This window comes from Myotis myotis, unplaced genomic scaffold, assembly GCF_014108235.1.
Source record: "Myotis myotis isolate mMyoMyo1 unplaced genomic scaffold, mMyoMyo1.p scaffold_m19_p_18, whole genome shotgun sequence".
In the NCBI taxonomy this organism is placed as follows: Eukaryota; Metazoa; Chordata; class Mammalia; order Chiroptera; family Vespertilionidae; genus Myotis; species Myotis myotis.
This window is the reverse complement of record NW_023416322.1, coordinates 3,055,102-3,068,102: the sequence shown is the minus strand read 5'-3', so window position 1 is coordinate 3,068,102 and position 13,001 is coordinate 3,055,102. Positions and strand designations below refer to the sequence as shown.

General features: G+C 45.4%; 1 protein-coding gene across 2 annotated transcripts in view; it reads right to left on the bottom strand.

Moving 5' to 3' along the window:
* POU2F1 (POU class 2 homeobox 1) overlaps positions 1 to 9,315 on the bottom strand; it is a 134,267-nt gene extending 124,952 nt beyond the window's left edge. For both annotated transcript variants that reach the window (XM_036342925.1, XM_036342924.1), the window contains exon 1: positions 9,213 to 9,315. Coding sequence is in view for 1 of the 2 variants with exons in the window: in XM_036342924.1 (XP_036198817.1) it covers positions 9,213 to 9,273 (61 nt within the window). In the remaining variant the exon portion in view is untranslated. The remainder of the gene's footprint in view (positions 1 to 9,212) is intronic.
* Positions 9,316 to 13,001: the final 3,686 nt, after the last annotated feature.

Below are 13,001 nucleotides of genomic sequence, written 5' to 3'. Positions count from 1 at the left end.
AACAGGCTAAGTTTTCACGTAGTGCAGCATTGAGTCCTAAGGATCCAGGAACAAAGGAGTGGAGTGCACTTTCCCACCCTGGCCCTGCACCCACTTCAATCGCAATATCTGCATGCTTTACCTTTCATGCAGGAAGCTTCAGCCTCAAATTCATTTAAATAAGAATTCTGATGGCTTTTAAGAGTTTGAAAACTCTCTTATTTACAAATGCAAAAGAAAAAAATCAGTGGTGAAGTAACTTATCCCAAAGTCACAAAACTAACCAATGGTCTAGAACAGCGGTCACCAGCCTTTCGGACCTCACGGATAACCATCGGTTGGCGACCGCTGGTCTAGAACCCAGGTCCTCAGCTCCCAACCCTTGGCACACACACTGCACCCACCACGACATCCCAAGAGAGGGACCATGTGAGCTTCTCAGAGCACCCGAAACACCAGCCTGACCAGAACCCATGGTCTGTTTCAGGTCCTGTGTCTCAAACCTGGATGGGACTGTGGAGGGGGAGGAGAAGTGAGAGGAGACTGAGCAAGCAGCAGAATAAAACACAACCCTCCCAAGGCAGGTCTTAAACACAATTTTAGGGAGATTTTTATAAAATTAAAACCTGATCAAAGAAATGCCATGTTTGTGATGGGCCTGTAGGGGGACTTCCTGGTGGAATTGTTCGGTCATGCTCTTCAAGGAAGTAGTAAAAGGTAAGAATGCAGAGGCAGACGTGGGAGTGGGGCATTCGGCAGAAGGGCCTGAGATCCAGGGCCAGTTTACATTTGCCACAATGCAGCAGCTCCGCTGTATAATTTAAGAGGACCATAGGGGAGTTGCTCCCTCTCCCAAGGTGTCGGCCACACCTGGAAATGGACACCCTGCCGTCAGATGCCTCAAATCACTGGAGAGCCAAAGCTCCTCCTCTCCAGCAGCACATCTAACTCTTGTGCCCATGTAAGAAAAACTGCTACAGGACTGTGAAATGCTTTTGCTCTGCGTCTGTTACTCCCACAGCATCCTCTGACACTGGTATTATCACCATCACACTGCTGAAAGAGACAACCACAGAAGTCAGTGCCAAGGCCAACTGAGATGTCTAGAATTTAGTGTTCAGACTCAATGCTCAGTCCACACACACAGTGGCTTGAGCACAAACCTCAATCCTCACATTTCTATGATGATCACACAGTGAATGTATAATCTAATAGGACCCACCCAATCATGTCTGAAATGACATGTCTATCACTGAGTTCACTGCCTATTCCCCAAATGCCTCCATCTTCCACTTCCCTACTTCTGTTCATCTAAACTCAAAACCTTGTTTCCCCTTTGACTCTAATTAGCTGCTAAACACTTAAATTAAGGGCTTTGATCATAGCTCAAAGAACAAAAAAATTCAATGACTCTCTACTGCCTAACAAATGAAATCCAAACTCCTTCACCAGCACCACAGCATGGGAGCCCTGCTCACAGTCACAGCCTGGTTTCCCCCAGTCTCCAGAACACAGCCCAGGTTATCACTAACCTGCAAGTGTTGGCTATTCCCCAAGCACACTCAGTGCTTACTAAGCATGTGACCTTGGGAAAGTCACTTAATCTGGGCTTTATTTTACTCAACTATAAAATGGGTATAATAATACTTGCCTGAAAGGACTAACTGAAGTAATAAAAATGAGAGTGCTGCTATAAATTTTAAGGTACTATAAAAACACCGACATTATCATTATGTCACAGTTATGATAATTTTATACCTGCCTTGCTCCAGAAAGGATAGAAAGTAGCTCACATAAAACAAAAATAACAAGAGTTTAAAGTAGAAACAATAAAAAAAATACCAAACAAAATGGGATGCGGAATGCCGCTAAGAAAAATGCATACCACAATTGCCTATGTAATCTTTCAGGTTAATGATTTGGCCTGAACACTGTAGTTTGACTTGGAAAGAAAACTAAGTCAAGCATACAGTGTCCAAAAAACTGAAAACAAAACCACTAGTCAGAAATAAACTAGTTCCTACTATAAGAACAGGCAAAAATTTCTCCTACCGGTTCTTATTCTGCGATGTAAATGGACAGCATGCTCATCGTCAACATCCTGGATGATCTATTTCATTACATCATATCAGATCGAAAGCCTCTTGAGGTCAGGTAATTGTCTTATTACGTCTGTATCTCTAACAGCACTTAAAGCAATTAGTCTACAAACAACACACCTCAATTTTTTTGAAATTTTTTATTGATTTTAGAGAGGAAGGGAGAGGGAGAGATAGAAACATCAATGATGAGAGAGAATCAGTGACCAGCTGTCTCCTGCACACCCCACACTGGGGATCGACCCCGCAACCCAGGAATGTGCTCTGACCAGGAACTGTGACCTCCTAGTTCATAGGTGGATGCTCAACCACTGAGCTACGCCAGTCAGCCAACACAACTCGATTTTTGTATACTGGTTTCCATGGATCCAATCTCTCCCTTCCTATTTCCAACTCTCTTGCACACTACCATATCAAACCTAAAACATCACTTTTACCACAAGATTCCTTACTTTATAAAAACCTCCCCAGCCTCTCTGCGCACGGAACAAATACCTCCTTCTTCACCTTCACAGCACAATCTAGACCACGACCTCCCGTCTTCTCCCTCCTCTAATGTTTTTGCCCTTTTGAGCTCAGCTTAAAAATTTCACCTCCTACTTAAAGTCTGACTGGCAGCAACATGGTGTAGGGAGACTGGAGAGGAGGAGACTGGAGAGTCAGAAGTCTTGTGTTCTGATCCGTTACTCATCTGTTCAGAGACTGTGGGCAAGCCACTGACCCACTGTGAGACCCTCTCAGCATCTGCTAGTAGTCATGGCTTACGACCAGTGCATCTACACTACCTTCCAGCTATAGGGTTCTAGGATGGGTGGGCTCCTACAAACGCAGACACACCCTGATCTCTACTCTGATCCTTATTATCTGTTACATATTTTAATATGTAATTACAAACACTGTCTTTCAATCTTCCCTAAGTAAACATATCAACTGTCCCACAGAAGAGCCTTATAGTCAGTCCCTTGCTGTCCCCAAAGATAACCAGCACAAGAGCAGGTATATAACAGACACTTTGCGTAAGCAAAGAACTGTTTAAGTAACTATTTTTTAAAAGATTGATTATACTATACTTGCTTGCTGTAGTATGAATCAGCAAAAAAAGGGGGGCTTTCCCCCCTCTCCCATTAAAATAAGTGACTAAGACAAGAAAACAGCTAAGTCACTTTTCTCTAAAAGGTATATTCACTTAGTAGGTTATAAAGCCAGTCAGTATAAACCCCATTATTTAAGGTGACCACCTGCCAAACACAACTGAGTTAACATACACAACATAATGTTTATTATCTTTGATTGCAAAGTGAATGCCCACCAGCAAAATAAAAATAAGACCAACCAAAATTTTTATTATTTTCTAATTTTACATACACATTATTGCTATAGTTCCAACATAAAAACCGATAAAGTGACGCAGCGGATGAGGAAATAAATCACGTGACAAACTGTACCTAATATTGCAGGCTGCATAAAGCTACTACAACCCATACTCATATTGAGCTTAGTTTTGTGCTTTTCACATTGTCTTTTTGAAAAAATTAATAATATGGCTCCTTTTCTGGATGAATACCCAGGGTCCTGGACGGCACTTAAAAAATAATCGGACACATCGAGAGGTTGCTGATTCTTCTTTTGCTCTTTACTAGTCCTGTCAGCAGAATCTAGGCAACAGTGAAAACCTGAGTGTTTAACTGGAAAAAATAAATTAAAAAGGAAAAACAAAGAAGCGATATCAGTCACTGAGTACAAACAAGATACCATATCAATACTCAATAAGTTAACTTCCTGTAGTTAAAACACACAGCTCTATAAACTACACACATGGTACATAAAGAGCTTCTTCCATCAGAGGTTCTGAAGCTCAAGACAATTCTCATTTCCAACTTGAAATATCCCGTAAATGGACCAGTAAGTCAGGCCCTGGCTCCGCTCGTGCTATTTTTGGTCCCAGTGCTATTACTGCTGAAAGAGTTTATAAGGGCTCATTGCCAGCGTAGACACGGTCAGAAAGATGTCAGTACAACACAAAACCGATTTGTTCCAAAGAAGAAATATAAATCTACAAAATTACCCAATTATCCTTATTCACAAAATGTCAATAATGTGCAAAAACATCCAGTAAAAGAAGATGGAGAAGGAAACTGCTATTCTGTGAACCATAATTATTACCTCGTTCAACCTTGATTCCACTCTGAAAGATATTTATCTTATTTAAGCAACACAAAAAGATAATAAGGGAGAATTCTGGCCCAAAGAATGTCCTTAAAAGGAAGAGGAGGAAAGACTCCATCCAGGAGGGATGCAGAAACCCGAAGAAGGCAGATGTGGAACTAGCCGATCCACACGCTACCTACCACCCAATATTAGATTTCCCCGGAGAAATACATAATAAGCATGTTTGCTCAGGCATTTAACATTAAAGGAGGCAAGAGCAACAAGAACAGGGGTGACCGAAAAGGGGCATGTTTTGTCTGTGACTTGTTCTGTTCTGTAAACAGTAATTATTTGAATAGTTCTAAATGCAATCACTTCCATTAGGAAAACACATCCCTGCTGAAATTGAGGTTTCACAGTCTTTATGAATTACAAAAACTGTGTAACTGAACCAATACTGTTGCATAAAAGCAAATTAATGACAGTCACACACCAGAGTTTTAAAAGAAAATTAATTTTAATAGTGGCCAAAAGAAGGTTAGTATGTAAAGACTGGGGCTGTGGGTTTTCAATATTAAATACAAAACAAAAATAACTGGTAACAAGGCGTCATCACTACATAATATTAGAGTCTTTCTGCAACAAAGGAAATAGATATTCATGAAGATGAGTGACCAATTGAAAAAACACAACTAAATTCAAGATCCAGTAATACAGATTTAAGAAACTTTAAATATTTCATTTTGAATGGAAAACACTTATGAAAGATAGCATTTAAATGTTCAGTTCTGGGATTATAGAATCATCTGCTTAAGATATTAAAGGCTCCTTTAAACACATTTGGTGGCTTGATAAGAGCAATTTAACTTATTTCAGAATCCACTGACCAGGTGGATAACAGCTTAACAATGACTTCAACCCAGACAGCAGTGAGACATTTCATTTCTGCTGCTTTATACCGCCTATCGGTTCAGAAATCGGTAAATTAAAAATACGGCACAATGCCACACCATTTAAACCTGAATAGCAGTAGTTGTTTGTATTTCCCCTGACTACTGGGATTTTTGATGACAAAATGAAAGAAATTAGAAATTAGTTTGGGAAAGAGGTTAAAAATTACTTGTACAAAAATAGCTTACAAGCAGACTGGTCCTTTCTTTTATTTCTTCTTCTTTTAAAAAAATATATATTTTATTGATTTTTTTACAGAGAAGAAGGGAGAGAGAGAGAGAGAGTTAGAAACATCTATCAGCTGCCTCCTGCACACCTCCTACTGGGGATGTGGCCACAACCAAGGTACACATGCCCTTGACCAGAATCGAACCTGGGACCTTTCAGTCCGAAGGCTGACTGACGCTCTACCTACTGAGCCAAACCAGTTACAGCCATACTGGTCCTTTTAAAAATTAAAAGCATTTGGTCAGCAGTGATAAGAATTTTCAGGACATAAATTCAAAAGCACCAGTGGGGGAAGGTAAGAAGGAAGTGACAATGGGTTTTCTGAAAATTTGTGGAAGCCACCTGACATATGCAAAAGCAGACAGGCACGGTACAACTTCTGGAGGCTCAAAAGTAACATAAAATACTCCATCCAACAAGCTTGGCTCGCAAGTCAGAGTTAGGAATAAAGCAATACTACCACATTCCCAGGGCATTTTAATCCTCACTAAGATAAACTAATTGGATAAAAAATGTCTAACAGGAAAATCTACTCAGATGTCAAAAATTATAAGTGAAATCACTACCTCAATTTTAAAAATCACTAATCAATCAAAATAAAATACACAAACTTGTCCAGACTAAAACAAACCCAAAAAGAATTATGAATTATATTTTTAAAAACTGTTTGCAAAGCACATGCTTTCCTGTTAAGTATTCTACTTCATTTTAAACACTATAATCTCAACCTAAAAGAACAGCTAGCCCTCATTCTCTTTAACTTCACTTTATTCGTGGAAATAGATACAAGGAACACACATAGTCTCTCCTTTAGCCTGGGCTGTGCTCTGATTAAGTCAAGAAACAGCTTCCGAGAGTGTGGGGGGTCAGGAAGAAGCCATCTAAAATGAGCATGCACCTGGACCACTTCCAAGATGACACTTATTTAAGGCCTATCGTCTCCATTTGAGAATTTGAGGAAATGAATTTTTACAATAGCATGGAAAGCCAACCAGAATATAAAAGGCCAGTTCATAATATTCATCCTTTTCTGTATTACAGAAATTGTACCAGCGAAATTTTGTTTGTAAAATGCAATGTCCATTTTCTCCTCTTGGATAAAATACCTACAGCCTCGGTGGTGGTTAAATTGCAGCTATAAAGGAAATTGTCCCGAGATAAATGGTTTCCCTATGAGAAGGTTTCGCTGCTACACTTCACCTCAGGACAATAAATCAAATTAACTGCACCTTGTCCTCTGTCCAATGACATCATCAGTTTGACCACATCTTGGGAATCTGGTGCAAAAACATATGCTACTTAAGGCAGGAAATCATATTCCTGCTTTTTGTCCACCTGACCTCAAGCTTCAGATCTCTGAAACAGTCATTCACCTGAACAGTCTGGTGGAAGCCACAGATTTTTTTCCCCCTGCTGCATTTCAGGGCCTGCCTACTGGAGGTTATGAAAAACGGTAAGAACTAGTTATTTGAAAATGGGTTTAACCCATTAAATCTAGATATTTGTTACAAATTAAACTGAAAATCAAAGTCTCACCAAATCTGTAACTAGCAACTGACCCTAAAGGGCCTTAACATAATTTCAGAGGTTTAACACATTAGTGTTTAACAACAATTCTGATACTTTCCTCTCCCAGCCTGGGAAAAAACCCCATGAGAAACAACAACATGATTTTAAAAACACACTACGACTATACAAAATAAAATGGAGGAAAAACTTCATCAAGACAAAGACCAAAATTCAAAATTACTGCTTCTTCTACAGTTGAAATTAATCTGCCTTTCGCCGACCAACTGTCCTAAACCTACATAGAACAAAATCAATTCTGACAATTTTAAGAAGAGGGGGGCGGGTGTGCTGGGAGGGTGGTAAGTTCAGAGATCAGGGTGGACACAAATGACAGTGTTTATTCCTCCATTTTACTCATTTAATCATGACACAAACACTCAAAGAAAACAGAACCCCAGTTCTGCTTTCAGGAGTGCTCCAATGAAAATAAGCAAATCTGTGACAGTGACAGCACAGAATTAGTATCAGCCCATTTTAAATTCCAATAAAGAGGTTGAAAAGGGAGCGCAGCCCTGAGAAGTTCTGAAAGTGCTGTAAATTAGGATTTATAAAATACTTGGCTATTCCCCAACTGAAAAAAAAAAAAAAAAAGATTGGTTTCAAAAATCCTGCAGACCCACCTTTACAAAGCTAGCAAGTGTTTAATTTGGGGGTTGGAAGCAGAGGGCAAGGGGCTCCACCAAAACAAAGTGAAACCCAAAAAGGCTTCATTTAGCCTCTGAAAATAGGACAGCCCCCCCTCCCCCGCCCCCCTTAGGCCCATATTACTGCACACTGTAGGAAAGTCGTCTTAAGAGAAAACAGAACAAGGCAGAGTTAATGCTCAGCTCGGGGCTGTGGGAAGGCTGGGGAGGCCTCGGAGGGTCAGCTGTGCCCGCGGAGGAGGGGGTGCGTGAGGACTGGGTGAGGGGAGGCATTTTGGTTATTAGTAAATAAATCAGGCGGCAGAGAACATGAGGCCTAGGCAACTGCAGGAGCAGCCAGGCCTCGCTCCCCCTTCTCTTCCCGGCACAGCCTGGGTTTGATCTCAGAGCCCTGTGGATTGCCAAGGAAAAAAAAAAAAAAAGAATCATATCGAACCACAAAAGCACATGGGGCGAATGTAAAATATAAACACGGCGTTGGGCTGTGAGTGGCTGTTATTAAAGGTCTGAATTACTAAACATGAGAGGCGGGGAAAGCCAGGCGGCCATTTCAATAATATAAACCTCCCCGAATTAGACATTATTCAAATGAGAGAGGATCCGCGCAGCGGCGAGCAGGGAGGACCCAGCCCCCGGCGGGCAGACGCGGCCGCGGACCGACGGGGATCCCCGCCTCCCCACTCCCACGGGAGGGAGACCGGGATGTTATCAACTTGTTAGGCCGGGCGTCCCGGCGCCGGCCGGCCTCACCGCCGCGTTCCGGGGACCCGGGGGCGCTCCGGGGAGCGTGCCCCGACTCCGGGAGGGTCAGGGAGGGGCGCGGGGGCCACAGCACGCCGGCGCTTCCACCCGGCTCCTTGGGGACTGCGCCCGACGGGGACCCACGGAGCTGCTGACCGCCGGCCCGAGGACATGCCCTCCGAGGGGGGCTGCCCGAGGGTCGCCCGAGGGCGCGAGGCCGAGCCCACTGTCGCCCTGCGCACCCCGGGCGCGGGCCTGCTCGGGTCGGGCCGCCCCCCGGGGGACGAGCGGGCGCAGCGAGGTGCGGGGCCGTGACCCCGGCCAGACTCGGATCCCGAGCGGCGGCGGCAGCTCCCCGCGGACGCCCCCCGCCGCCCCGCCCCGCCGCGCCACTCCCGGGGGCACGCGTGCTCGGGTCCGGCCGCCGGGTCCGCCCGGGCACGCCGCCTCCCGGCATTGTGCCGCCGCCGCCCGGCCTCCACGCCCCCCCGCCCGCCCGCCGGGCCGCCCGCCGCTATGAATATGTAAAGCGTCTTCATTGTCCTGCTCGGCCCCGGCCCCGCCGCGGACCCGCTCGGGCTCGGGATGGCGAGAAGGCGGAGGCCGGGCCGGGTCGGGCAGCCGGCGGGCCGGGCCGCAGCCCCCGGTGCCCCGGGTCCCCCTCCGCCCGGCCGCTGAGAGCCTCTCCCCCTCTGCTCGGCGCCCGGCGGGGGCTCGGCGCTCCCCGGCCCCCCAGCGCCCCGCCGTTAATTATAATAATCCTGAGTACTAATAAATTATGCTAAGTCGCGGGGGGGCCGCGGGAGCCGGGCTCGAGTATGAATATGAATATGTAAAATGCCGTAATGATTACCTGCTGCTGCTGCCGCCGCGGCTGAACTCTCATCTTGACTCGCTGCTCCTCCGTCCGCCATTTTGAATATTTTAACCAAAATCGCCGGGTCGATAAGCCCTCCCTCGCTCCGGCTCCCCTCCCCCCGCCCGCCCTCCACACCGCCCCCTCCTCCCCGCCCCTCCGCGCCTTCCGTCCCCGGGCGCGCGACAGGGGGCGCACAAGGCCGCCCGCGTGGAGGAGCCCCGCCCCTTCGGGCGCTCTGCGCACGCGCCTCCCGGCCGCCGCGGCTCCTTAGTCGCTGAAGCGCCCTCAACCTGCCAGTCACCCCTTTGCTCCACTTTCCTGTCTGGGCTTTGCGCATGCGCGAATCTCTTCCACGCGCCTGAAGGACAGTCGGCGCATGCGCGACCTCCTGGGGCTCCCTCCAGCGCGTAACCAGTGCAGTGGGGGTACGTGGAGCGCCCGGGCTTCGCACAGCCCTCCCCCTCCTCCTCGCTCCCACCCCAGCTTTGCCCCGGTTTCCCCGGGCCCAGGGCATTCTGAAGGCAGGGCAGGGCGCCCGCGGCCCGGAGCGTGGAGACTCGTGACTACACGTGGGCGCACACTTTGAGGCTTTCCGCGCGGTTGAAACGCCGGCCACCGGGCGGGGCCGCGCCTCCGCTAGGTGACTTCCGGCCCTGCGGGCAGGTAAGGCGGAAATGCCCGCCGCCGGGCCGAGGCACCTGCTGAGCCTCGCGCGGGCGGCCCGCTCGAAATTTGAATCGGAGGAGTCCCCGCCCTTGGCTCTGCCGGAGCCGCCGTCCGCGGGCCCAGCGGGGGCGCGCCCCGGGTTAACTTAATTAGCCCCCGTCCCTTCCGCTCTGCAGCCTCGCTTTTCCCGCCGACCCAGCCTCTGTCCTCGGGCGGATCGCACTGAGCGGCGGCCCCTGGCCGTGGACGGACAGGCTTCCTCCCCTTCCCTGGCCTAGGAACTTCTGTTAAAACCCAGCAAGAAAGTGGAACTGATGGCCTATAAGTAATAACGGCGACATAGCTTCATGGATTTTACTTGGCTGCTATCTCAGCGTAAATAGGATAGGTGTTTTCCATTGCAGATAGTATTTCTTTGTAACTAGCCATAATGTCCTAAGACTTCTTTAACTTGAATGGTAAATTTCCCTGGACAAGACCCAGGTGTAATTTCTTACTAAAGAGCTAAGATTTTTTCCAGTTTTTTAAATTTTATTTGTCAATTAGTTTACATTCAATATTATTTTGTATTAGCTTCAGCATAGTATTTTATGATCAGCAAAGAAAAGGGTTTTTTGTTTTCTATTCTGAGTATTATTTTTTTAATTTAAATTCTTTATTGTTGAAAGTGTTACATTCTTAAAAATTTCTGTGGGAAGCTGATATAGGGTTAAGCCTAGGACTGACCTGTTGGCAGAGTCACAAACAAGTCTTCTTCCGAGTCTTAAACAACCCAATCTGAGAGGTGGCCGCTGATTTACACGCGCTGTCATTTAAAAAATAAAAATGGGGGAATTTGCCAGAAGCCAGTCCACCCTTGCTGCTTGACACAGTCACTCCAGGGAAGAAACATCTGCACAGCTTATGTTTCAAGGGACCTGGCGTATATGGCATATGTTTGCTCCCCCTCTTAGTGCTATGTGTTTTAAACAGGACCACTTCCCAGAGAAAGGTTGTTTCCCCAAGTGGGGATTTTTTCCCTGGAATTAGGGATTAAACAGGACTAAGGAAGGGAATAAATCCGTAAAACCCCTTAACTAAGTGCCAGGCGGGTAGTTAATCACTTTAACTACGAACAATCACACTTAAGCAACATAATCTTTATTTAGGATAATCTCCTTCAGTTACTTCCTTGTAGCTTGGTAGAACAATAGAGTAACCTTGGAATGGAGATAAGAAATGCCCTAACCTTTGGAATAGAATGGATAGGATTAAAATCAACTGGTATAAATACAGATGTAACAGGACAATAAAGAGAGAACCTGGCTATGTGTCAATCCTTCTTTGCCGACTCCGTCCACACCTTTGGGAACCCCTGGACCTGCTGGGGCTGGACCCCAACAATTGTCCAAGGTTGTCCGAGAGAGAAATGACTGTAAAGCTTAAATCAGGTTAGAATTGCAGATTCTTGTTTTAACTGCTGAAGTTTTAATCGTGGGTCTTAGTCAGCACCTTGAGTTCCTTACACTGTGAAAGTATAGTTAAAGAAAACTATTGTTAGTTTCAGCTGGTGAATTTGGAATTCGATTGATTTACTCACAGTAATTAAGCATTAGGGTGTGTGCATGACTGCTTACACCAAGTAATTGGACCACCCTGTAATCTAACTATTTCAAACCACGCCAGCCAACACACATATGAGGAAATGCAAAATCTAATCATGTTGTAATTACTCAGGAAATGGCTCTAAATTATGTTCACTAGCCTTACTATAGGGGAAGCCAGAATCATAAACCTATCTGAAACCAAGTTAAGTATATGCCTTTGCTCTGAATCTGGAAACATCTCCACTATGGAATAGAGCTCAAGTACCCTTATTTAAATTTCTATCTTCTGTTTTATATTTGTTTTGCTCTTTGGCTCAAAAGGGGACATCTGTAATACTTTCAGCAATAAAGATAATTTTTTAAGTAAATTAATGTTCTTTATTAATTTCAGTAAAAGGAAGTTTTCATGGAATGAATTATTGTTTAAGAATAGCTCTCTGAGGAAAAAAATAGTTTGACATAATCTGTGTCGATTCATTTTCCTTTTAATGAAAATATTTATTTTTCTATATGTGTTTCCAGGCCGCCTAGCACAATGCATAGGCATAGTAGGCACCCATAAATATTTGTTGAATAATAAATAATAATACAGTTATACGCATTAGGAGTATTTTGGAAAAGTGATGGTCATTTAACAGATATTTATGACCATCTGCTTTCTGCCAGAAGCCTGACTAGGTGCTAAGGATATGAAAATGTGTAAGGTGCTGATTTGACCTCAGCTAACTCATATGAATCAACTTTTTTTAATCCTCACAACTCAGGGTTGGAAATCCATTAATTCTAATTTTCTAAGATGGGGAACTTAAGACATAGAGATGTTACAAAACTTGGCTGAATTAGGGTTCTCCCAAGGAAAAAAACCAATAGGAGATAGAGATATATATGATTTTCATTATATTTATTTATATGTGAACTAGAGGCCCAATGCATGAAATTCATGCATGGGTAGGGTCCCCAGGCCTGGCCGGTGATCAGGGCTGATCTGTGGGGCAACCAGCGGGGCGATCGGGGGGGGGGGGGGGGGGGGGCCCTGCTGGCACCCATCTTGGCCAGCCTAGCACGGCCTACTCGCCGGCCCTGTCCCCTGCCACTGCCGCTGGTCACCTCCCTCTGTGGGGCAATAGGGGGGCCCCAGCTGGCACCCGCCGTGACTGGCCTGGGGCCTGCAGGCTGAGGGCAGCTCCTGCATTGAGCATCTACCCCCTGGTGGTCAGTGTGCATCATAGCAATTGACCGTTTGGTTCAGGGGTCCTCAAACTACGGCCCGCGGGCCACATGCAAATACAAATATTGTATTTGTTCCCATTCTGTTTTTTTACTTCAAAATAAGATATGTGTAGTGTGCATAGGAATTTCTTCAGTTTTTTTTAAAACTATAGTCCTGCCCTCCAACTGTCTGAGGGACAGTGAACTGGCCCCCTGTTTAAAAAGTTTGAGGACCCCTGGTTTGGTTGATTTGCATATTATGCTTTTATTATATAGGATAGGATTTGTTATAAGGAATTGGTTCACATAATTATGGAGCCTG